Here is a 25,628-nt window from a genome sequence, read left to right on the forward strand (position 1 = left end):
TTAATAAATCGCCTTAATTTTTGTCTCTCTTTGATTCACTTCAAGGGCGCCACTGACTTTAGTTGACCTTGAAGCCCCAAAAGTTTTCCAATTGAGACGTTAATTAGGAATCGGAGTCGTGTCAAATAGGATTTTAAAAATGGTTGAAAAACTGTGTCTAACCCTAAAGGTAAATACGAACCTACGCCACTGATTACAATAAAATCTTCAAATTTTACGACCATGTTCAAGATCTATAAAAGTCGATTTTCCATAAATCTGTTGTGTGCCAGAGTTAATTCCAGGAAGTTTAAAATAGCTCTTGAAAAATCGATTCGATCAACGTTTAATAATAGTAACTTACAAAAAATCTCGGAAAATATTCGGAGGTACACCACTGACTTCATTAGAATTTGAACAAGCACTGACTTAACCATATATGTATGTAGTCATACTACCAAACTAAATTTAACAAACTAACCTGAACTAATCTGAACTAAATTTAACAAACTGTGAAAAGAATGAAAAGAATTAACCACTACATATATTACCACACTACCACCACTACCACAGAAGTACATTCGAAAAAAACCAAAAATTGGTGGTTTTGTTTCTATTTTTTAGCCTTATTTGACAAGGAAGCTCAAAACCACAAACATATTTTCATTGCCACTTTTTCTCAGCTATATGATGATGTTTTCAAATTTTCCATCCGACGTTTCGTCTTTCAGCTACCATCATCAACTTTTTTTCTTATGAGCACCACATTGAATTTTTCGACAAAAGAATAGTCGATTCTCATCACTGATTTCAGGAGACGAGTTGCTGAGGTTTTAAACATGAGAAAAATCAGCGGCGCAGCTTAAAAATTGTTCCAGGTTGTTTACGGTTAGGTTTAGTTAGTTTTTACGTCATGTTTAAGTACGATCCTACTTTGCAGCAAAAGTTCTGTTCAGGGTCGTCTTTAAGTGCGAGGCCAAACTTCGAGGGGTGATTCTTTGAGTAATTTTAGGATGAAAAGTTTGTATAAACAAAGGTCCGGTAATGCTTCGTGCTCAAGACACAGGGTGTTAAACTTTTTTGAAAGAGTCGTTTTTTCCTGAAAATCTTAATAATTCTCTAGGTGATTTTGTTGAAATTTAACGGTGTTATTTATGATTATTATTGTAATTTATGCGCCATTGACTTTTTTAAAACTTATATTTTCGTTGCATTAAGCACCTAAAAATACAACTTTTGGTCTCCTGATTTTTTTTGCTTCAAGGTTTATTTTTAGTTGCTTAATGTGAAAAAAATATAAAAGTTTTGAAGAAGTCAATGACGCATAAATAACGATAATAACACTGTCAAATTTCAACAGAATGGGCTAAAGCATCATTAAAATTTTTACGAAAAAACGACTTTTTCAAAAAAGTTTGACACCCTGTGTCTTGAACACGAAGCATTACCGGACACATGTTTATACAAACTTTTTGTACTAGAATCACTCAAATAATCACCCCTCGAAGCATGGCCACGTACTTAAGCAACACCCTGTATAAAATTTTTGCTGCAAAGCACTTAAACATGGCCTAAAAAAACAACCAAACCTAACGGTAAATAATCTGCAACGATTTTTAAGCTGCGCAGCTGATTTTTCTCATGTTTAAAACCCCAGCAACTCGTTTCAGAAATCCGTGACTTGAGAGCCAATTTTCCAGGAATTGGACCATCCAGGAGTCAAAAATATAAATATTTGCTATAGGTAGAGCTGACATCCTTCATATCCAATTTCTAGTTGGGGATCGATATCCAGAGCAACCGGTGCAAAGCGGGGCTTTGTCTCACGTCACGCGATCCTCGAAGTTTAATTCCTGACCATCCAGAGAAGAGCATCCAGAATCGTTTCCCTCATGTAAATCGATACGAGTGGGAAGCAAATAAAACTCTTCGAATTTGTAAAAACAACTTCGATTTAATAAAAGAAATATCGTTTATAATACACAATTTGCTTCTTTTTGGTAGGTACAATATATACAGAGGAGAGAAATAATTATTAAAGTGTATAACGAACATGGCGATTATGTCAACGTACTATTCATAACAATCATGGAAACATTAAAAACCCTTAACTAACAACACAAAATAGCAATTATTATTTTGAATTATTATACTACAGTATAGAATCTATTATTACACTTTGTGGTATAAGCAAATATATTGTGATATCACCGAAAACATGTTGGGGGTGTGTCTATCTCCAATAATAAATAGTATTGTTTTAATGGAAACTATAGGAATATTTGTCCATTAATAATAATCAAGATATGTCTAGCTACACAGTGTTAATAGTAATGAAAATCATTCAATTTCAAAGCAAACTTCGTGGAACAGCATATGGTAACTAACCCAGTTACTTAACGTGACACATAAATATTAATTCATATACCGGGAGATTCAGAAGACTGACTTATCATTATTTTTCAGTGTTAAAAAGCGCAAGCTTTACTTTAAAATGATGTATCACACGCTGATATGCAGGTTCAAAATGGCGACGAAGGACGCTTTTTTTGGAAATAACAAGATGGCTCCGTGTTTTCGAAAATTTCTACTATTTTCAAATTAATATCATTTCTCAAATTCTACGAAAATCTTTTGTGGGCCATCTTTCAGAAATACCCGGTATATTCATCCGACAAACCTCAGCAACATTATTGTATACACTGTGTCGGAAATAAGAATGGAGTGGTCCCTACTTTCTCGATTTTGAAGTCTGCGTTTTTGCCTTATGAAAGCTTCAAACTTTCGTCTTCGGAAGCGTTGACACACTTCAAATTTGAGGATTATTTAAATTGAGGAAAATCTAGTTTATTCGAGGGAATAAATTCCAAAGGCGTGAGCGTTTTGTTTGAAAAGTTACAAAATTTTTAAATAAATGTGGAACTTCGGACTTGCAAAGCACTGAAACGGTCTGCATAAAAAACTTCTTCCTCAACTTCAGTACCACTCATTGACCTCAAATCTGAGGCGGCTGAGATAGAGTAAATTCTGAACTTTCTAGCAGAACAATCTTAAAAGTCGAACTTGAGAATTGCAGTAATAAATTAGGTCGGGTACGCCAATGGAATTCGCATTGACAAATAAGAGCAGTTTACGTGTTTATAAATAATTATTGAGGGCTTCGACAGCAGAGAAATTTTTTTAGTTATTTCAAAAGACGATAAAATTCTTGAACTTATTGAAACTCCTACTTAGAACTTAATCCTTGGCAAATTATATTGGCTACGCCACTGGAATTTGCATTAAAAAATATTACAGCAATGGTAAATTTACAATTGTGTATCAAATAAATTTACTACATTCCAGTGGCGGGATCAGGGTTTTCTAAACCACTTGGAAGGATAATAATATAGATAGAGATATATTAATTAGAATTTCAGCAAATTCGCTAATTTACTGAAATTCTAATTTGGATCTTCTTCCTTGGCAAACCACATGGGTTGCGCCACTGGAATTCGCACTGAAAAATAAGCCAACAGTGTATGAATTTATTAATTTTATAAATGATTTACTTACTAAAGGCTTTCAGGGGCAGCGCCAGAATGTATTAAGTCATATTAAGGCATAATTAAATTTTCGATTTTATTGAAATTCTTATTCGGAACTTTTTCTTTGGCAATCGTGCAGGCTGCACTGCGCCAGTGGAATTAACATAGAAAATAAGGCAGCAACGGAAGAAGTTAAAATAGATATTGAGTGGTTTGATAGGGGGCTCCAGTGGCAGAGTCGGATTTTTAAAAATTATTTGAAAGATAAAAAAACCTTCCTGACATCGCTGCAACGTTCATTGAGAACTTTTCCTTGGCAAGTGCGTCGGCTACGCCAATGAAATTTCCATTTAAAAATGGAAATGGAACGGGCAGCAAAAGAAAACACTCGAAAGTAGGCGAATTTCCACTTATTTTACGGCGTTCCTGCTGCATCGTCAGAATGATTTCATTTGTAATTAACATAGGAAGATAGAAAAATTCCAGAACGTACTGAATTTGTTATTTGGATCTGCTTTGGCGAATTACGTCGCGTGCATAAATGAAATTCGTATTGAAAAAAGCTAAAAAAATACAACTGAATATTAAGCGGTTTTATATTTTCCAGTGGCAGCGTCAGAATTTTTTTGTTGTGCACTTTTAAATAATTATATGGCACTGCACTATTATTTCCAACACGTTGTATCTAGCAGATAATGTATACTTAGCGGAACTAACATGCTAACGTTCAATGCCACCCAACAAATCAATACGTAGAATGTCGCTGACGATTGGCGAAGAAGAAGAAGCACCTTTGGTATAAAACAAGACTCTTCAACACTGAGACTTTGCGTGCTCTTGCACTTGTCCTAATTATAATAATAGTGAAAATTGCACAACAATTAAAAAAAAAACTATAAATGAGCGATGGATCAACGCATTCGCGTTGCCTAACTATACCACACATAATAATCGTAAATAAATTACACACTCTCGTGTAACTTTCGGTTTTTAAGGTCAAAACATCGAGAGAGAACAATAACACTAATTTAATTTACCTTCCTTTGTGATTGTGTCTGAAAAGCGAATATACAGGGTGGGTTTGTTAAGGCCTGCCAGAAAACTGCATGAAATTTAAGGCAGTTAGAAAGAAAATTTTCGATGTTCATGTAAACTGAATTATTTCTAAACCCACAAGAAGGCTGAAAAAAATTTTATGCACTTTTTTTAATGTTTCACCCTGTATTTTCCCTCGCCGTTAATTAGGTGTTTCTTGAAAAGTTCTTGGTAGATAACTCTCAAATTTCACGCAATCCAAGGGCGAATCTTAAAAAGTCCATCCTATATACTCGATTCCCATTTCAAGTGCCTGCGATGTAAGCAAAAACATCGGGGGCGTGATCATGCGCCATTGGTCCAGGCGGTCGTTTGTCGCGCTGCTATTGGCCGTACGTTCGATTTTTTTTATATCGCGCGCATTTGATCAATTTAAAGTCTGAACGCACTATAGTTATTAATAAATTCGTTGGGTTTTTGAACGGAGAGAGTCTCGGGCAATTTAATGAATATCACAGCACGAGGGGGGCGCGGCTGCGCACAAACAGCTGTCTGATTCAAAAAAGCTAATAAATTCCTATGATGGCAGTTGCGGGGCACAATTAAAGCGGATATTCACAAGTCACTAACAATACACTTCACCGATCAACAAAAAGTAGTTTTGGTGCTGCCGGAGGCACCATCCAGCCCGCCCTATCTGCCCTTTTTCTTTCGCTCTTTCGCCAGTTTTCGCCTTTTCAGAATCATCTCGTAGAGCACGTCTAGACCTTCATGGAGACCGTCTCCCGTAATTGCGCATGCTGGTTGCACGTGCCATAGGTGACCTCCGGGGGCTCCGCCGTTGCCTAGTTCTATAATTGTTGATAGAGTGAGAAGGGAATATTAAGATTATGTGCTACAAGTACCTGTAAGACCCAAGAGCTTTTCTAAATCCTTGGGTTCCCGTGCGCCAGGCAGATCCTGCTTGTTAGCCAAGACCAAGATCGGTACTTGGGAATTCTCCGGTGATTTCACAGTTCTGACCAACTCCATCTTAGCTTCTTCCATTCGCTCCACGTCTACAGAGTCCAGGACAAACACTATTCCATCAGTGCACCTTGTGTAGGACTTCCATAGGGGTCTCAGCTTTTCCTGACCTCCGACATCCCAGACCAGGAAATTCACCCCTGAAGCAATTATTGACCATCAACAAATTTAAACCAATCTTTTATATAGGGTCTTCAGCAATGCCCAGTTTTGAGGTAAAATTAACATGATGCTATTGACTTTCTTAGCACTTTGAGCTTTACCTTTGGCTTTTCCTATCATGCCCTTGACCTTCTCGCAATTGAACCCTATTGTTGGTACTGTATTCAGGTACTGGTCGAATTTCAGTCTGTAAAGGGCTGTGGTTTTGCCCGCAGAATCCAGGCCCAGCATCACCACGTGGAGAGTGCCTTGGCCGGAGGGCAGGGCGTCCAGCAGGGAAGCATTTTTGCCCATGTTTGCGCCCATGGCATGGGGTTTAATGGAAGGCTAGTCGAGTTGGGAATCTACATGGTGGAGAGGTTTAATTGCATGGATTTACTAGGTGGGAGAGTTAGAGGTAGGGAGGGCTAGTGGGTGCCTTTTTGGTGCATGGCAAAATCTGCAAGAAAATATTCTATGAATTTTACTATAATTATAGCATATTCTATATATGTAATAACAGTTTATTTGGGAAGTTGCCGCTTATTAGCCGAGAGTGGCACGCTACTGGGATATGCACTATTTGATTCAGTGCATTTTCGGCTACTTCATTCGAAAAATTCATAGTCGTAGACGTATTGCGCTATAAAAGGTAATTTTTTTTATTATGATCTTCATAAATCTTGTTAATGTATTGAACACGATTTTTTTTAGGAATTTGCTACATATGAATCGAGGATGATACGCCACTGGGGTATTTTTTTATATAATTGAGCATAGTTTGGTTTAATCTATGGCAAACAATCAAAGACGTAGGAGTTGCATTTTAAAAGGGTTAATTTTTAAATTAAGCTTTCATACAACCTGTTAATGTAACTAATCTTAAGAGAAGTTTTTTGGGAAATTACATAGGATGTAAAAACCGAGGGAGCTACGCCATTGGAATATTTTTTGTTCTATTCAGTACCCTTTTGTCAACGTTGTGTTAAAAATTCATAGGCGTACTTGAATTTCCTTTCAAATGTGAATTTTTTAAATTATGACCTTCGTACGTCTTGGTAATGCCTTGAACACGAAGGGGAGGTTCTTTTGAGATTTTGCCGCATACGCACAGGGTGTCTTGAAGTAACTTGAAATATTTTGGAAGAGAATTCTAGGGATTAAAACAATACAAGAAGGTATTATAAATATGACCCAAAAATTGCTTCTTAAAGAGGCTAGAACTCCTTAAAGGAAAATGTTTTTTCACAATATTTTTCCAATTGGTTTGCGCTAAAATTACGAAAATCGATATATTGCAACAAGTTGAAATGGGAAAACTTTTTTTGTGTTAATAATTGCAGATTTTAATCAAGTGCGTCAAATACAGGAAATTCCTACGTAAATGTTGACCAAACTTTTTTGTTTATGACATTCCTTACTTTTTGAAATCAAATTACTGAATCGTAAATATTTTTAATTAAAAAAGATCCTCTTATTTTGTTTCGTTAGGATAGACTGTTTTCCAGAAAAATGAGTGTTTACAAACCGACGCACGATTACATGGACATCGAAATCTATGAAGAAAAGAATTAGAGAATTCATTGAAATGAACATTTTCAACATTTGTTGTGAATAAGAGATAAATCCTTAATAATATTAGCTTTGTTATTGCTGGTTAATAAAAAAATATTTCTGTTACAAGGATGCCTGCTATGTTTATTAAGATGCATTTCGACGTCTATGTAATCGTGCATCGATTATAAAAACTAATTTTTTTGGAAAACGTTCTATTCTAACGAAATGAAATGAGAGGACCTTTTTTACTGAAAAATATTTGCGATTCAGTAATTTGATTTAAAAAATTAACAAATGTTACAAACAAAAAAGTTAATGCAACATTTACGTAGGAGAACCTCTGTATCTGATGCCCCTGACCAAAATATGTAATTACTAACACAAAAACAGTTTTCCCATTCTAATTCATTACAGTATGCCGAATTTCATAATTTTAACGCAAACCATTTCGAAAATATTGCGAAATAACCATCTTCAGAGTTTCTGTTTTAAGGAGTTTTAGCCTCTTTAAAAAGCAAATTTTATGGTATGTCTGTAAGAATTTTTTATTTTTATTTTAATCTCTAAAATCAAATCCCAAAATATTTTAACATTATTTCTGGACACTTTGTGTAGACCAAAGGTGTATTATGTAAGGTGGTACGTACAAGAGGCCGGTAATGTGGTTTTTTTACCCTAATTGGTGAACGGGAAGTCACTAACTTGAAATTTGGTAAGCAGCGATAAAATTGGATCTGGAATATTTTTGTTAACAGAAAAATTTGAATTAATCAGTGACATGACGTTTGAGGGGGGGGGGGGGGTACACACGCTTATTTATGGATAAAACTTTTTTGTAATATTAAATTTTGACACGAAGAGATCGTGTGCATAATAAGCAGCTTTTTTAACCATAAAAAGGTACTTTTTGTTAAATTCGCTTAAACTTACCGTTTTCCAGAAAAACGGGTTTTAAAAAGTCATGTCCAAAATTTTATATTAAAAAAGAAATTCTATAAAAAAATAAGTACGTGTGTCCCCCAAAACGTCACGCCACTGATTATTTAAAATCTCTTTTGTAAAAATATTTCAGACCCAAATTTATGGCTACCTACCAAATTTCAACCCTTTGTGACTTCCCGTTCACCAAGTAGGGTCAAGAAATTACTTTACCGGCCCCACCTTTAAACGGTCATAACTTTCTTAAGAGACGATTTAGAAAAATAACTATTTAAAATTTTATCTTATATGAATGTGTAGAATGCGCCCCTGAAGTAGGGGCCCGTCCCTTAAAACCACCCTGTACAATGTATTTAACGCTACCGCAATACATGTTGGGTTGATTAAAGCGTTTGCCAGAGAAGAATATGGAAATGGAAGAGCATGGAAAGGGCAATAACGGACATAAACATGGATAGAGTTAGTTGATAGTAACGTTAATTGGCGGCTTTAGTAAAGTTCGAGATTCAGCTGCAGCCGCTTCCTACACGATAGCGCTCCAAGAACTGGACCCCAAAGGAGGCCAGTAAAACTTAATATTTACACTAAAAATCAAATTATCTGTCTACAACTGTTTACTATTTATACATAAAGCAGGAGCTGGCGCCAGATTTAAGAGCTATTAGTCTGCAGTCCTGGATATTCAGAAATCGCTCTTAAATTTAAGAATTACGACTCTGTTTTCGTGACAAAGCGCGGCAGAGCTGCCTGCCTTGTCTTCATTTTAATGAATGCAACGTCCGCATTTGATACACGACAACATACAGCAAAATAACTGCACATTATTATAATTGATTAATAACAGACACCATTACATTCTCGCAAGAGCGTATTAGGTAACAGTTTATAATCAAACATTATTAATTGCGAACGGTACGGTCAAATAATAAATAGCCCCATTGTATAAATCTTTAGTATTGGCCAATGGAAATTGTTGCAATATTTTAATTACACGCAACTTCTTCGAGTTTTGCCCGCGTTGAACATTAAGGTCATCAAATAAAAGAAGTGAGAATCTGGGACTGCTAAGGATTTCATGCAAATTGCGGCAGTGATGCAAGAGATGTGTCATGGACCCGAAACCCTCGTTAATCATGAGTTGTTTGGGAAAATGTTGTTTAACTACTCAGTTAAATCCGTAATTAAATTCTTCTTTTGCTTCGCACCTTCCGCCACTAGACGCACAGCGGCGGCCATAGAACTAGGAACGCGTACTTCCTTTACTGAAATTGGAACCGAGGAAGTCTGGCAACACTGCAAAAATCAATGTCCTCAAAGCTGGGGGATTCCCATGTATTATGAAAATACCAAATCAATCAGTGCGTTTCAAATACTGATAGAGAGTGGACGTCAGATTAAGAACGCTGTTGATTTGCCAGTTTAGCATATCTATCGGTGCCGATTTGTGAAAGTTTTTATAAGATTTCGATTTTGAGAACGAATTAAACGTAGAAAACAACGCGAAAATCGAAAAATTGTCCGTCGCTACTTAGAGAACTAATTATTAACTCGGGGTCTTCGGGGATGTCGTATAAGATTGTTGCAACAATGCTCTAAAACAGTGCTCTTTCGTGCGATTAAGCATTTGAAGAGCCATGGAACTGCACAAAATCTGTCACGCAAAACGAAGTCCCGAAAACCGGATCCTGGAACAGATAGACAAATCGCGAGACTTTCCCGTCGAAATTCCGTGATGATGGCGGTTGGTATCCAGAAAGAGATTTTTCCAAAAAGTTGTGAAAATATTAGGGTGGATCACACATGAACCGGAATTATGTTTGAAAAATGTATTGGAACAAGATCCAAAAATAAAATGTACACATTATTTTCCCTACATAATGTCCTGATTTAAAAATAGATTTTTCCCATCGCATTTGAAGTTTCTTAATGCCGTTATCGGAGAAAGAAGTGAAGCGTGTTTGCAACCAATTACGCATGAAACCCTCAACAGCTGCATCTTTGTCGAATTTTTCTCCTCCCGGCGTCTCTTTCAACGAGCTAAATCACAAGGGGATAAGTCCGGACCATAGAGAGGATGCTTCAATGTTGGCCATTGAATTTTGTCCAACTTTTTTTTAGGTTGACTGTGTGAGGACGGACATTGTCGGGAAGCAGAACCACGTTTCTAATCGAAAACTCTCGTCTTTTCTGGCGACGTGTAAGCTTCGCCGCTGCCAGCAGCTAGCAGTAATAGACTGCGTTAACTGGGTGACGTACATAGAAAAAGTCAATGTCCAAACATCCTTTGAAATCCCAAAAGACTGTTAAGAGGGCCTTTCCAGTTAAAAGGTGTGTTTTGACTTTAACACCCTTCCTCCTCCGCTTCATGCTCGCTTGCTTTGACTCTGGGGTGTAGTGGTGAACCCAGGTCTCGTCGCAAGTGGCAATACGCTGCAAAAAATCATTTCCCGCAGCTTGAAAATGTTTGTCGACAAATCTCAAGAGACTGTTGTTTTTGTTGATCAGTCATAAGATGAGACATCTATTACCCCTAGGCATACGAACTCCCTACTGATGCTCTACTAACCGCCCGAGAGAAATTCCGATTCATATTTGCTTTACCCTCATAAAAACTTAATGTTATCCGTTCGAATAATCACACGTCTGAAGCCAATGTACATGGACGAGTTGCGCGTAAAAAATCGATGATTTCAAAAAATGGCTAGAATACAGTTTGCCAAAAGGACCAAAAGGTAAGGACCTTGTCCCAGTGGAGATATGTTCTTTGGTCCGATGAAACAAAAATCAATCGGATATCGGATAGGATCAGATGTTTAAACCAAAAATACAATCCTAAATGCATCGCAATCATCATCAATTCATCGGAAATGGATCGAGTCAAGTATGGAGTTGTTTTCCTGGTTCAGGCCCTATCCATAAAATTGAGGGGATTATGAATCGCGTCCAATATAAGAATATTATGAAGACTGTAATGTTACCGTATGCCGAAGAAAACTTGCCTGTAATTTGAAAATTTCAACGAACCGAAGCATACGGTAGCTAGCGTACGTGCTTGGTCCGATCAGAATTCTCTCTCTTCTAAGATGGTCTTTCTGTAGTCTGGATTTTAATCCCATTGAAAATTTGTGGAACGATGTAAAAAAGGCTTTGAGACAAGAAAACATTTAAAATATTCCAAATTTATTCAACGCTGTTAAGCAAGTGTGGTACTTTATTCCTAAGGAATGTTGTCAAACAGTAATTAAGGTTATGCCAAGTCGTTGTTTGGAAGTAGAGAAGAATAAAGGCCACCCGAGTCGTTACTAGTTATTTTATGTTTTGTTTGTTTATTTTTTTTATACATTGATATTTGTTTAAATACATCGTTCTTAATTATATTTCCGAAGATTTATTGACTTTTTTATGAAAAAGTATATTTTTTTAAGTTTCGATTATTGCAATTTTCCTAAAATTTGTATTATTAACCTCTCTTATGATCGAATAAAGAGACATTAAAGAAATAGTTGTGATTTTTAAAGTTTACCTTCAAGGAATTATATTTTCTATTTGTTCATATATCGTTCTTAATTATATGGCCGCCATTGTAGGTATTTCCAAATTCCACAATCATTGCTTCGATTTTTATTGCATGCTCCATTAACGCAGTGGTAATAGAGGCCTAAAAAAACTGTAATAAATATTATTAGACAATGAGGCTCCATAAGCAAATTTGACGCTGCTACTGGACTACTTTACAAAAATTCGATAGATGAGTCCCAAATTCCAGCGGCACTGTTTTATTTTCCCATGCGAACTCCATTAGCGTAGCTGTTGTAATTTTCTAGTGTAAAGTAAATTCAGTAAAAATGTTATCAGACTGTTATTTTTTAAAAGTAAATCTGCCGCTGTCACTGGATTACTATAAAATTAGTCCATAATTATTTCGAAATTCTCGATCCATTACTGCTTTTTGCCAATGAATACTCCACTGGCTTAGTTGCCACAATAATCTTGTAAATATTTATAAATTCAATATGATTTTCGTTATCTTAATTATTTTCCTTTGCATACTTCATTGGCGTATCTGTTGTCATTCTTTAGTAATAATATCAAAAATCCAACGAAAATATCATGAGAACTTATAAATATAAATCTGATACTTCTACTATCTAGTTAGTGTGCTAAAACCACTGGTGTACCATGAAGTCGCTGCCACTGCAGCACAATAAAAGAGTAGGAAATCAGCTTTTATTTTAATAATCACCCAAAATATCTCTAAAGCACAGTGAGAACATAACATACATACCTTATATTGGGTCAAAAAAAATCAAGTTAAGCATAGAATTTCAATCCGAGAAAAATTAGTTTCTGAATCTTTGAGTTCACTGACTACAAAAGACTGGTAATTTTCAGAATCCAAAGCCTGAAGTGTTCTGTATTAAATGTCTCATTTGTGTATCGATTTAAATATTAACAGCAGGCAGGTACTACAAGGCAGATACTGGAACTCGACTCAAGAGTATTCATTTTGTGGAATTTTTGAATTGTAAAAAAAAGTTTCCTACGCCTATGGCATTTAGGCGCTACTATTTTGGGAGGTTCCAGGAGAGGCACAATTTTTTTTAATTCATAATTTTCTAGGCAAACCATGTTTTCAAAATTGCAGAAAAGATTTCTCTTTTATCAGCTTTTGAGATATTTTTAAATATAAAAAATTATGATGGACGTCGAAAGAGGTTTTCAGGGGATTTTAAAAGTTTTTAAGGTGCATTTTGCAACTTTAAATCTTGATTAATTCGAGAACTTCCGAGAGGTTAACGACCTTTCGGAGGCTCTAAATTAGAGTTGGAAGGTGATTTGGAGTCGAGATTATTGTTGCTCTCCTAAAGAGCAGTGTTCGTGACGACTTTCTATAAAGATTGTCTTTCTTATTCACAGGCCCTTCCATGTGACCATCGGTGTTTTCCTTCTAATTTTAACCAAAAACGACGAAAAACCATGATTGACATCGACCATGATCGTAAACTGTAGCTCAAGACTTAACACATGCTCAGCCATCACAAAACACGATCTTTTAAATAAATAAATAACTCCATTACATAATCGAACCACGTTCTCTAACGTATGTATGTACTATTGTTGTGTTTGGAATCAATAAACTGTTCTTTAACAGCCCGTTTCGTGTTCCCAGAACGGACGTTTATCGTTAATCCTCTTATTGCTTATGCATAACTGACAATAATTAACGTTACCAACACTTTGTTTAAATAGTTAAATAAGTGATTATTTCGGACTAGAACTTAAACAGTAAAATTTCACTGAAGAGGAAAATGTGTGTCAGGCAACAGGTTCCTCGAGAGAAAGAGACACAAGTTAATCTACATCTGAGTTGTCAACAGCAGGTCTTTATTGCATTTTAATGGCCAAGTAAAAATGTTTTGTTTGTTCACGAATTTGTCCGGAAAATCATAATACCGGATAATTTTAATTCCAATATTTTAAGGTTTAGGTGGTTTTCATTATACAGGGTGTATAATGTGAATTTTATTATACAGGGTGAAGTACATGTATAAACTTCTTAAATGAACAATTCATATTCACTAGAGTTCGCAGGTCCGCTAAGTTCTCAAGATACAGGCAATTCAAATTAAATTTTTAGTTCCGTTTTTTCAATCAGTCCTCTTCAGGATTGATTGGCGAATACACCTGCTGTATGTTTAATAATAGTACACGACTCATATCCTGTTACTCAGATCTCCTTCGTTTTCGACTACCGTTTCATAAACTAGCGAACTCAAGTGCCCTCACAAAAAATCTAACGGATTCATATCGGGTGATCTGGGAGGCCATGCATGAGGTCCTGCTCTTCCTATCCAAGTAAATTAAAGCTTAGTTGCATATTATGCTGCACGAACTACATTTCTTGTCTGGTTCATCAACAACTTCTAAACGTGTGTAGTAGTTCTTTGAACATTTCTTCTAATTTAAACGAATATAATAATAGTATTTGCAACATCCTGTATAAGTGATAGCATCAGTATCTCCCCTTTCAACGTTATACATTAAAAAATAAATAATCTCCATATGGCCGTAGCCTCAAAAAAGGTTGTTAACACCTAGATCGACACCCAAACTTTTCCTCCATATGAGACCATATGTGGGAAAATCTTTACTTTAAATACCTTTAAAGCATCAAAACCATCTGTGTGTAAGCTTATCTAATACTCATAATCCATAAGAAGATTGTTATTACCAAAGAGAAGGCGTTATTTGAACTGTCAAGCATCATAAGTGTCGTAACTTAGAGGACCGTTCAATACCTATATAGAGGTGCTATGGGTCTTACATACTTTCCCGTGGTAAAGACGCTCGTTTCTTTTATTATGGCACGATAAGCTAGAAAAAATGATGTTTCTATTCAAATTTTAGGCAGTTTTGTTCTCTGGTTCGTAATTTTATTACATTATGGGATTTCGTAGAAACAGGTATCTTTTTCTCCCATTACAGCATAGTTTACGAAGTTATGCCAGTAGATGCTGAATTCTTGTTCTCGAACGTGTTTTATGCCCAAAATTTCCATGTTGCCTCCCTGATTTCATTTAATTCTTAAGTTACAGAAAAATCTTCGGGGTTTAAATTTACCCTAAATTTACATTAGTTCATATCTCGGAAACTGAAAGAGATAGAGTAATATACACAGTTCAAGGTAATAGCGCATCGAAGTGATGAATTCGATTAAAATTTTTAATGCAATTGCCCTTAATTTAACATTAACGCTTAAAATCTGAAAAGGGTTAAAAATTTGGCTTTTTAGAAATTTTTGAAAAAAATTTGAAATTGTTGGGATTCTCCTTGAGGTTCTGAAACCCTGAAAATCCAATTTGAACAACTTATTTCGAGGTGGCGTCAAAATTTCGATAATCAATATTAAATTTAGTCTATATCTCGGGAACTGAAGGAGATGGAGCACCCCGCCCAGTGCAAGCTCATCGGCGATTCATCTAATTTATACATTTAATGTAATTGCTCTTAGGGTTTGCGAGGTATTACAGGCTTTTTTTAAATTAGAGTAAGGCTCACCTCTTTTATTACATTTTTCGATCTTCTTTGAAGACTATTTGGTACGTCCCTGATTTCTGGAAATTCCCGAATCTGCATGAGAATGTTGGTATATCTTTGAACTGAAGAAAGTTCAGTTTTCAGTCCTATTAGGTACATTCATGGTTCCTAGAAGTCCCAAAACTTATAGAAATATTTTTTGATTTCGAGCCCCGGTGGGTTCAGCGACGTAGTTTGTTTCTGGTTAATGGGAAGGGTCGCATAAAAATATATCAAAATTCGGTTCGTTCCATTAGTTTACCATTTCCTTTCGAGATCTCTTGAGTGGGCCATCGAGTCCGGAGAATACCGGAAAATGTAGAAGACTATTGTGTTCATCAACCTCCCGCAAACTTCAGGGGCGGAGTTCTATCTGCGGAACGTCACATGATTTAAAAACTCAACTTTGTCCTACAGTTATTCAACTCAGTGCAACAAAAAATCCATAATTTAACGCTTTAACTTGTAGAAGTCAGACACTTATCCTATTATTGTTTTCAAACGTCATGACATCACTTCTTGGTATAGTCATAAGATACCTGCCACATATCACTACAACACATACGGCTTATCTTGTAAACATATTTGGAGAAATGTGTTGGGTCTCGTGAGGTAATCTCTCATTGCGTAATTAGCTTTGGACCTCATTATCTGACTGTAAACAAGCCTGGACGGTCTTCAGAGAATTTCAAGTCATGGGCGCACATGTTAACAATAATAGTCCTGATTGATCGATAACAAGTATGGGTTATTGCCAAATATTATTGCTTTCAGAACCATTAGTTTTGGTTTTAAAAAAAAATTTACTTTTCCCCATGGTTGTTATGGTTGTCGGCTTTGTTATGTTTTTATTGCGCTACCAATATTCGTTTGTAATAAAGTTTTAATTTAATTTATTTCCTAGTTTTCTGGGTGAATTGCTTTTCATATTTTATACGTGCACATTGAGGTCAGAAAACCGGAAATGTGGGCTTAGGTTAAAAGTGGCTTAGTGCTACCCTGCAACTGTTACAATTTCGTTTTGAACACGTGCAGCTGTTTATGAGAGATTTTTTATTGTTGCAATACCACGATGTTTTGGTTGAGGAACATGTACATGTACAGGACGGTCCACGTAAGATGGGCCACTGCCTTCTCTCAACAATCGCAAGGTTTAGAAAGAGTTTAATATAAGAGTTTTTTATATTTTCGTGAATTTTTATTTTTTAACATTTTCGAAGTTACGGGGTGGTCCAGAAATGATTTTTTTAAAATGGAATACCCTAGATTTTATTACGAATACTAATCCTGCTTGTAAATACAAATATTTTTTGTCATTACAAAATATGAAACCACTTCAAAAATATCAAAAAATTAAAATTCCTGAAAACCTGGGTAACTTTTATATTACACTTTTTTCCTAAACTTTACGATTCTTGAGATAAGGTAGAGGACAACCTTACGTGGACCATCCTGTACAAGTTTATGTTGTATAATAGACAGGGTGTAAACTGCACATTCCAGATTGTAAAGCCCTGAAAAGCATATGCTCAAAAGCTAAAGAAATATTACTCAAAACATTCTCATAGTTTCCGAGAATAAGCGACAACTACCCTACTCACTTTCATGGAACTCAAAACCGCGAGCTTTTAGAGGCGGCACTTATATTCCCGCTCTTCGTAATTGAGGCTCACACAAGGGGTAAAAACCTTTCACAAAACAATTTGGGTGCTTATCAACTACTCCACCTCAAAAGAACCTCACATTATCTCATTCGAATAAACTACGCCACTGACTTACTGAATACCACTGAATCCCCAGAACGATATGCACGTGGCCCTTGACACGGACTACATAACTGAATCTTCTTCACCATTTGGGAATTTCAGGCAGCAGGCACGTATCAGGCAAGTTTCGAAAGAGGGCGAAAATGATGGAAAATTATGCGAACAGCTGTGAGTTTTCAAATACGCGGAATTATAGAAAAACATGCTGCGACACTGAATTTTATCGGTGTTAGACACCTGAAATTCATAAACTTTGGAATTTCCAGCAATCAGGGACGTACTGAGCAGCACTCAAAATGGATGAATCATGACAACTGATGCGACCAATATGAGATTTAAGAAGTTACATGGAATGAGCAAAGAATGAATGAATTAATGAATGAAATGAACGAAGTGAACTCAGCAAACAGTAGCTGACACAACCATGTATCGGTGACGTCATTTTGTCGTTAGATATGCGCCGGCGCGAATAAGACGCAAGAGGTCATGGTGGCATCACAGGGACATTAATGCATGGTAGTTAGGCCCGGTCAAAAAATTACTAATAAATAATGAAACCACATTTCAAATGTCGATATCTTTTGCGGCGAATCCAAAAGTGCAACAGCTATACAGGGGGTCAATATTTAAAATAAAAATGTCGAGTCGTAGGGCACTTTTTCAGCCACCTCGTATAACGTTGGAAATTATGTTCAGTCTATACCTGTGCCTCCATCATGTCACTTGTATTTAAATCGCTTTTCTATGTCTACAGGGTGTTTCGTAGTCAGGGTGTCTAGACAGCATCTTAACGAGACACCCGGTATAGGACGTTCTGTGGAAAAAAAAATTTTTGTGTCTGCAGGCGTTTTGTTGTAATACGGCAAATACATAAGAAAACATCGTCGAATTGGACACATGAAATCATTAATATACTAAAGTGGGTGTAATGGGACCATTTAATATTAACGAAGGAAAATTGCCGCATGTGCAGTGTCTGCGGATGGGCAATTGACCCTATAAAGAAGCTCTTTCAGAACTTCAAAGGCTGCGTGGTGCGCGTTTTTACACAGGACATAAAAGAGGGATCTCCCTCCCAATTCTCCCATAATAATTATTAATTCCAATTAATCCCTTGCGTCGACAAATTAATTACATCGATACTTAATCGAATGTGGGAAAGTCGTTTCGGCCACGGCAGGGCGCGCCCGTGAAACGCGAATAGAAAGTCCTCCTCTTGTGCGATGCGGAGGTGTGAATGTATATGAATATCTATCATTTTTCTTGAGTAAGTGCGGTTTTTTTCATTCGAGAGAGAAAACGAGGCGGCATAATTTCGATTATCTTCGTTTACAATGGACCGTTGTTCGATAAAACAATAAGTTTCCTTCGTGTGGAAAGCAGTGTATAACGAACTCGAAAATAAAAATAATTCTTGAGATCTTGCCAAAAGACTCACTCGTCCGAATTACTAAATTTCCAAGGCGAACGATAATTATTATTTTCGTACCGAAAATGCCTTTGTTTCGCTACAAGGTCGTTTGAAAACGTGAAATTCCGATTTTCAGGTGCGAAGCTGCCTACGTAAGACACAATTGATTCATTTGCCAATAAGATCACACTGACGTACGTGTGATCACCGAAATTCCACCGCAGAACACCATTCGAGAACGTAGTAGTCCACCAAGTAATGAATCTGGTCAAGGAACAGCTAATGAAGCTAGGTTCTGCTGTGTTACAGTATTATTAAATGAGGTGCGTTCCGCGTTCAAGTTTCGTAAATAAGCTATAACGGTGCTCGTAATTTATTGCATCTAATTTGTTTATTACCGTAACAGTAGATTGATTATGAGGCATTTGGTTTTGACCCAATGAACATAGGCATTAGTTTACTGATGCACACGTAATAAATGAAGTTGTCTGAAACGGATCTCCCTAGATCTCCTTGGAGTGTGACAAGTCCATGAGTAAACATGCGGATTTGAAAAAAAACTTTTCCAAATCACCCTGTATATTAAATTAGCATTATTACACTGATGTGATTGCTGGTGCTTACCAAACATAAAAAAGTAACGTTTAGCGTTGCCATGTTGACTGATGACTGAAATCTGCCGCTGTTTTGCTTCATGGATTTGCCCAGTCAACATCAGCCACTTTATGGGCCAATTTTAATGATAATAATATTCATTGGCACACGGAATTTTGGTAAAAATTTCTATTTGGAATGTTGTTTTCTTTCTGCACATTTTTGATAGCATCGTGCCTGGCACGTCTTTGTATCGTTTAACGAGCTGAGAGAACCTCATTTATTCTGGATCAAACTAGAATTTTCACATTGTTATTTGTATCATATCACGGCTGTCCCGCCTACATCCAAATAGCTATTTGCGTGTGAATTTACCGCGAGGTGAAACTAGTTTCCCTGCGGTTCAGGACCAAAACTACCCCGTTTCGTAACATTTTCGCGATTTGCTTTTGGCGTGCTTACCACCCTTGGAAAGCTCTACTTTTTAGCATAGAACGACAGATATGTGAGCATCGAATCAACTTCGCGCCCCCTTTTCGCCGAACCACTTGCACTGGGACCCGGTAGGTATAGAACCATTAATAGCACTAATGCACGCCTACAGGACCATAACTCAGGTTGACTAATGGAACAGTTATGAATCTTGATGATAAAGAGCGCCGTGAGGAGTGCTAATGGCGAATCTGGGAGCAGGACAAATTTGAACCAATAAGGGGCAGATTGGTTCGGTGAGTGGTACGATAACTAGAGGACGGAGCAGACCATGACGATCTTAATGTTAATATTTATTTTAGTCGTCCTTTCTCTTTAGCCTTTCCTTTCTCTTAATTTTCCTCAGTTTTCCCGTAGGTGAAATAAGGATAAATAATAGCACCATTCGAATGTTCGTTAATGAAGGGAATTAATAACACGATTTGAAGGAAATCTGAAAACTAAGTTCCCACTTTCCCACACTTAGAATGGGGAATAACTCTGCTTGGAAATGGAAAAATTAGTTAGGAGCGTGTAAATTCACAATTTCAGGTGGTGAAAAGTGAGGGATCTTAGCTTAAAAATGCGGATTCTTTTGATGATAGGTGAAGATGACTCAAACCCGGAGATCAGATGTCGTATAATGGGAAACGGCGACCACTTTAGAGCTTGTAAGTTTATATCTTCATGAGATGAAAAGTGAGGCTAACACAGACGTTGAAGAGCAAAGGTATCTCAGCATAGAGGTGCTACTTTTGGTGATAGTAAGGATGTTCCGAAGCACGAAAATTGATTTTTTAGGACAAGAAATTTAAACCTGTTGAAAGTGCTAAACTGGGTATTTCAGACGTTGAAATATGAAGGTTAACTTTCATGATAAGTGAGGATGCATGATATTGAGAAAACTATTATTTTCATAGTAGGAAAAAGACGTTAATTTATGCGTGTTATAGAGAATGCGGAAAAGAAACGAATCAGCTTTCCGAGAATAATTATGCTGCAATCTTCCTCCATGAGTGCGTTCCCAGTCTCAGTAAGTCTCAGGTAAAATGCGATTCTCCACGCTCGAGTGGGAAAAAACATTAGGCCAACGTGTGTCAAATTTCCATAGTCCATATCATGGTCAACTGGGCAGGCTAATTTTGCCACAGGTTTTACGTAACTTACATGCACATGTGCGGTAAAAAAATACTTTTTAGCACGTGCAATAACATGAATTTGCCACACGCTCAGAGAAATCTGTTTATTCATAACCTTTGGATAACTGTTTTTAATTAAATTCTCTTATTGCTTTTTTTTTCACCTACAGAGGAATCTCCCGCCGCAGCATTAAAGCCACATCTTCGCAACGAAATAGTACGTAGGTAGCAGGTTTCCAATCGATTTAAAATTGTCACTTTTACTTCACAGTTTGAAAGGGTACCATGGGTGCCATCAGGCTTAATATGGTAGGTGTTTATAGGCACCAAATCGATTTAAAAAAAACCATATTTTCTCCTGTCCGCTATTCAGTCCGCAGAGGCTCAACCTACATTCGGTAACGATCGCTTAACAGATGACAAGCGGAAGAAGGTATTAACGCACATGTGTTGAATTTTTCTCTTTGCTTAATGAGAAACGGGGTCGGTAGTATAATGTAGTATTCATCGTCTAGCAGCGCTCATTTACCCCCTTTGTAGCATCTCTATTTCCAAAGGAACCAATTTAAATTAAACCGATTTCCAAGCATGGAAAAAGAATGGTAATTAACCTCTTTGTGGTTAGCCATCGATTAGGGCTTGCATTTAAGGGTATCTAATGATACGCGTCCCCTCAATTCAACCTAAATCGAAATTATTTTTATCTACTGACGTCAAGGAAGGTTTAATTGGAAATATGAGGGAGGAGGATTTTCCATTAGGAAATCGCGGAAACCATGGAGAAGCCGTTGAAGAATCAGAATTTTTACTACAGACCACACAATACACAGAAACTCAAGATAAACGAAGAGTAAATATTGATTTTCTGATAACATTGGTGTTACCAACCTTCAGTATATAACGAAATCCACAACAATGGGCCGCACTAGGTGACTTAATCCTCTCTACGCACCACCTCGTCAGATAACGTTCTCCGAATTATTCAAAAAACTGATTTTTTTCTTCCGAATTTCAGACTAATCATCGAAAGTTGCGAGTAGCGACGAACGGCACTGGCCCGCGCCAAAGTCCACTATGGACAATTCTGTACTAAAGCAAACCCGAGTCCGAGTCCGACTGGGAATCGGGAATGTATTACATCTTGGAGGGGAGCTTTAGTTTGTACTGCTTGAAAGCCGGATTGTACATTTTTAGTACATTTACTGCGGCCTTGTAAGACCCTGCGGGCATTGAAATTTTACGGCACTACAGTTCAATGGTTGAAAGAAGGGGCATTGGGTCGATGAGGGTTTCGCACGCTGTAATAGTTATACTAAATTAAGTACAACTTATTGCCGCTATTTCAGAAACCTTCGGTTGTTGGGTTTTCATTGGGAACATTAGATGGCGCCGCTTGAAATGATAATTATTGCAGTTACTCAATGGTGAAATCTGCAAAATTTTGAAATTTTACGCAGATGTACTGTTATGTACGCAATTTGTATTATCTTCAGTTTTTCGAGATAGTGCTTTCAAAGCACTGTGTAAGATTAAATATATGAATTTTTACAGTGGGTTAAAAGGGGAAAAATGAAAAAACTTAAATATAATAAACTCAGATATATGTAAGTAAATAATCCCGGAGATAATCTCCCCCCATTTATGAAATAGGATTGGTCGATCGAAGGACGATATATCGTACGATGTCTAACTAAACCTTCATTACGAATCATAGATTATTAATATTATGCATTCAGTTATGTTGTTATTATCTGGGTATAAGGAAATATTTTATCAGTAGTCTTCATCGTCTTAGTTGAACTAAATTATTATTGTATTGAAATTCTATTCCAAATTGGATTTATTTAGGTTTGAAAAAAAATGACATAAAGGACACTCTGCATCTTTATGATCTGACAAACTTTGATGAACCACACCACTAAAAGTTATTACAATCACAAAAAACAAGCTGAAGTAGAAATTCGACCCTTCAGGGGTAGTTGCCGATCAAAAACTACCACAACAGTTCAGCCAAATGACGAAGTCTCCCTCAAATCATCGGATTTAGCCAGTCTGGCGGAAGCAAATGAAGACCTTGGTCACCTAAGAAACCTCGGGAATCGGCTCGGATGAATTTCAAGGCCACCTGGGTAATATATCCTTGTTGCCACTAAGCCACATTAAGTCTCCCACCCAAGGGCAGGGACACCCAGGGAAGAAGTTGAAGAAAGCGACTAACGTTAATGTTAACGCAATTAGTATACCGCGCTACAGAACTAGTGAACAGAGTGCTATAAATCTAATCACGCATTCTAGGCCCCAAAATATGACGAAAACTTCATGTAAAGATATACCGAAAAGTGCTTAGTTCTCGATGTACAGGATATGGAAGGTTAGTTCCTGAGGGTGGTTTTTTAGTAATATTTTCGAAACGTTTCGAGATAAATTAATTAAATTTTATATTTTATTGTAACTCTTTGTGCTCTTTCTGAATCTGCATAAAGAAATTGCCACATTTTCCCAGGGGCGGTTGATACAGAGGGATAGAGCTTAAAAAAATATGTAAATTTTTTTATACTTAACTTCATGGATAATTTTGTAGAAAAAATATTAAATTTGAAGGTTTTCACATAAAAAAAGGTACTTTTGTTAAAAGTCGAAATCTTCAACAGTTTTCAAGAAAATTGAATTTTAACAAATCAGTGGAAACTATATTATATTAAATAAAAATCAGATTTACAACCCAGCTGGTGTTGAAATGAAGCAAAAAAATGTTTTTGACATTTCCGTATATGACAGTATATATTAATAACGTCTGGTAGTTTTTCGTTGTCATGGAAACAGTGTTTAATTAGAACTATTGTTAAAGAAAATAAAAAAAAAAAATTTTAATCTGATATTTATTTAATAAAACATGGTACTCACCAATTTGTTAAATCTCAGTTTTTCAAAAACTGTTGGAGATTTGAATTTTCAACGAGAGTACCTTTTTTATGTTAAAACCTTCAAATTTAATATTTTTCTGAAAAGTCGTCTATAGAGTTAAATACAAAAGTTTAAGAACTTTTAAAACACTGTATTACCCGCCTCTGGAAAAATGTGGCAATTTCTTTAAAGAGTTTGAAAAAAAGCCCAAGAAGTTATAATAAAGTACAAAATTTCATTACTCTATTTCGAAACGTTTCGAAAATATTAATAAAAAACCATCTACAGGAACCAACTTTCGCACCTTTTATGTCGAAAAAAAACGCCTTTCGAAATATATTTACATATATGAAGTTTTCGTCATATTTTGGAACTTAGAATACGTGGTTGAATTTATGGCATTGTGTTTAGAGACACCTTGCATAACCAGCTTTATTCATTTAAAGTTTAACGTTATATTAAAGTATTTCGTGTCGTAGCTTCATACAACACTTCACACGCGATTTTCTCTACTTCGAACTTGTAAAATCTATTCAAAAATGGCCAGAGCATTCTCATTCCAATAAGTCCAAATTTTTACTTAGTCATAAAGAGCATCCGCAATACTATTGCTTTCTTTGTACATACACTTGCTTGGCAACCAGTACCTTATATTTCTTCCGAAAGTGCTCCAAATCCAACCCTTCCTGGATCAATCTTTGCCAAGCCGAAATTTGAATTTCTGGAGACATCCTCATCAGACTAAAACTCCCTATTAGGGCTATTATAATGCTTTGCTCGTCAGAATTGAGCAGTTTAGGCCTAATTTCAATTAAAAAATGTCCAGAACAATAACATATTATAAATCCTGCATATTGTTCCTACACTATTCCTAGTTTGCCGTTCCACCCTCGGCCCTCATAGACTACCCCATTCCCGCCCACAAAGAAGTTGTAGCCGATATCGTGCCATTTCTTACTGTCCATGAAGTCGTGTTGAATATTTCTGAAAAAAGTTTCAGATTAATGGATTTTGGGAACTGGTGCCAGATTTTACCGGACTGCTTTGCTGCACCCTTCCTCAGAAGAGCAACTGGTGGCATCCGTGTCACAAATCAAGATGTAATGCAGTTGGTCTCTGTTTGAGAGGTGTCTTAAGGGCTCCTTTGCACCTCACTTTTGGCTGCAAACCACCGACACTGGTAGAGAATTGATGGTGTTTATGTCTGGAATTGAAAGGGTAATGAGTGAAAACTCGATCAATCTGAAGAGAAGGTTAATCAATGGTGAATAGATTTTGAATCTTTGGAGTTATTTTCATTGGTGAGAAAGGTGAAAAGCTGGAATTGGAAAACTGAAAGGGTATAATCACATGCCTGGAAAGTAAGGAAAGTCATGTTCCAGTTGAGTCACATGCCTGAGACTAGAAAAACTACCTGATGTTGCGACTTAATGAAACGGTTTCAGGAATAAGAAGTATTCCAAACCTGGAAAAGAAATCGAATTTCTAGAGTATATAAGACTACGATCAATGGAAGATGAAAGATTAGAATGTATGAGAACAAGGAAAATTAGCTGAAGCTTATTAAAATCTACTACTGATCCATATTACTGAGTTCAAAAATGTTGAAAATGAGCGGATGACTTGAGGTGGGATTATCTTGAGAGACAAGTGAGTTGATCATTTGCCGGAAATCTGGAGGGTTAAGCCAAATGTAAGAGATGGAGATTTTAAAATTCGCTATTGATCCGAATTATTGGAAGACAAGAAACGCTATATTAAAGTTCACTAGCTAGGTATATTTTTGAGAGTGAGACATGAGGAAGTGAAAGAGGTGATGATTTTCCATAAATCTGCAAATGTGGATGATTTAGGATGTAAAATGGAAAAACCTACAGAATCGACCCTAGCAGTTGAAAGCAATTAAAGAGCTTAACTTTATATGTGACTTAAATAATGTGAGCTGTCAATGTCAAACAAATAATGTATCAATATGAACGATTTCATGGCTAACTATGTTAAAATTGCAATATTGGATTAAAAAACGGCTGCAAGTCCGCCATTTGGAGAAATAACTATCTAC

The 25,628-nt window shown here is 36.5% G+C and overlaps 1 protein-coding gene across 1 annotated transcript; it reads right to left on the reverse strand.

Moving 5' to 3' along the window:
* Window positions 1-1,913: 1,913 nt before the first annotated feature.
* On the reverse strand, window positions 1,914-21,778 carry Arl4 (ADP ribosylation factor-like 4). The gene is made up of 4 exons (XM_066394532.1): window positions 21,551-21,778; window positions 5,831-6,168; window positions 5,447-5,707; window positions 1,914-5,392 (listed from the first exon to the last, which is right to left on the reverse strand). The coding sequence occupies exons 2-4, from the start codon at window positions 6,033-6,035 to the stop codon at window positions 5,235-5,237; spliced, it is 624 nt and encodes a 207-aa protein (XP_066250629.1). The 5' UTR covers window positions 6,036-6,168; window positions 21,551-21,778; the 3' UTR covers window positions 1,914-5,234.
* Window positions 21,779-25,628: the final 3,850 nt, after the last annotated feature.

Source organism: Euwallacea similis, chromosome 10, assembly GCF_039881205.1.
Source record: "Euwallacea similis isolate ESF13 chromosome 10, ESF131.1, whole genome shotgun sequence".
Lineage (NCBI taxonomy): Eukaryota > Metazoa > Arthropoda > Insecta > Coleoptera > Curculionidae > Euwallacea > Euwallacea similis.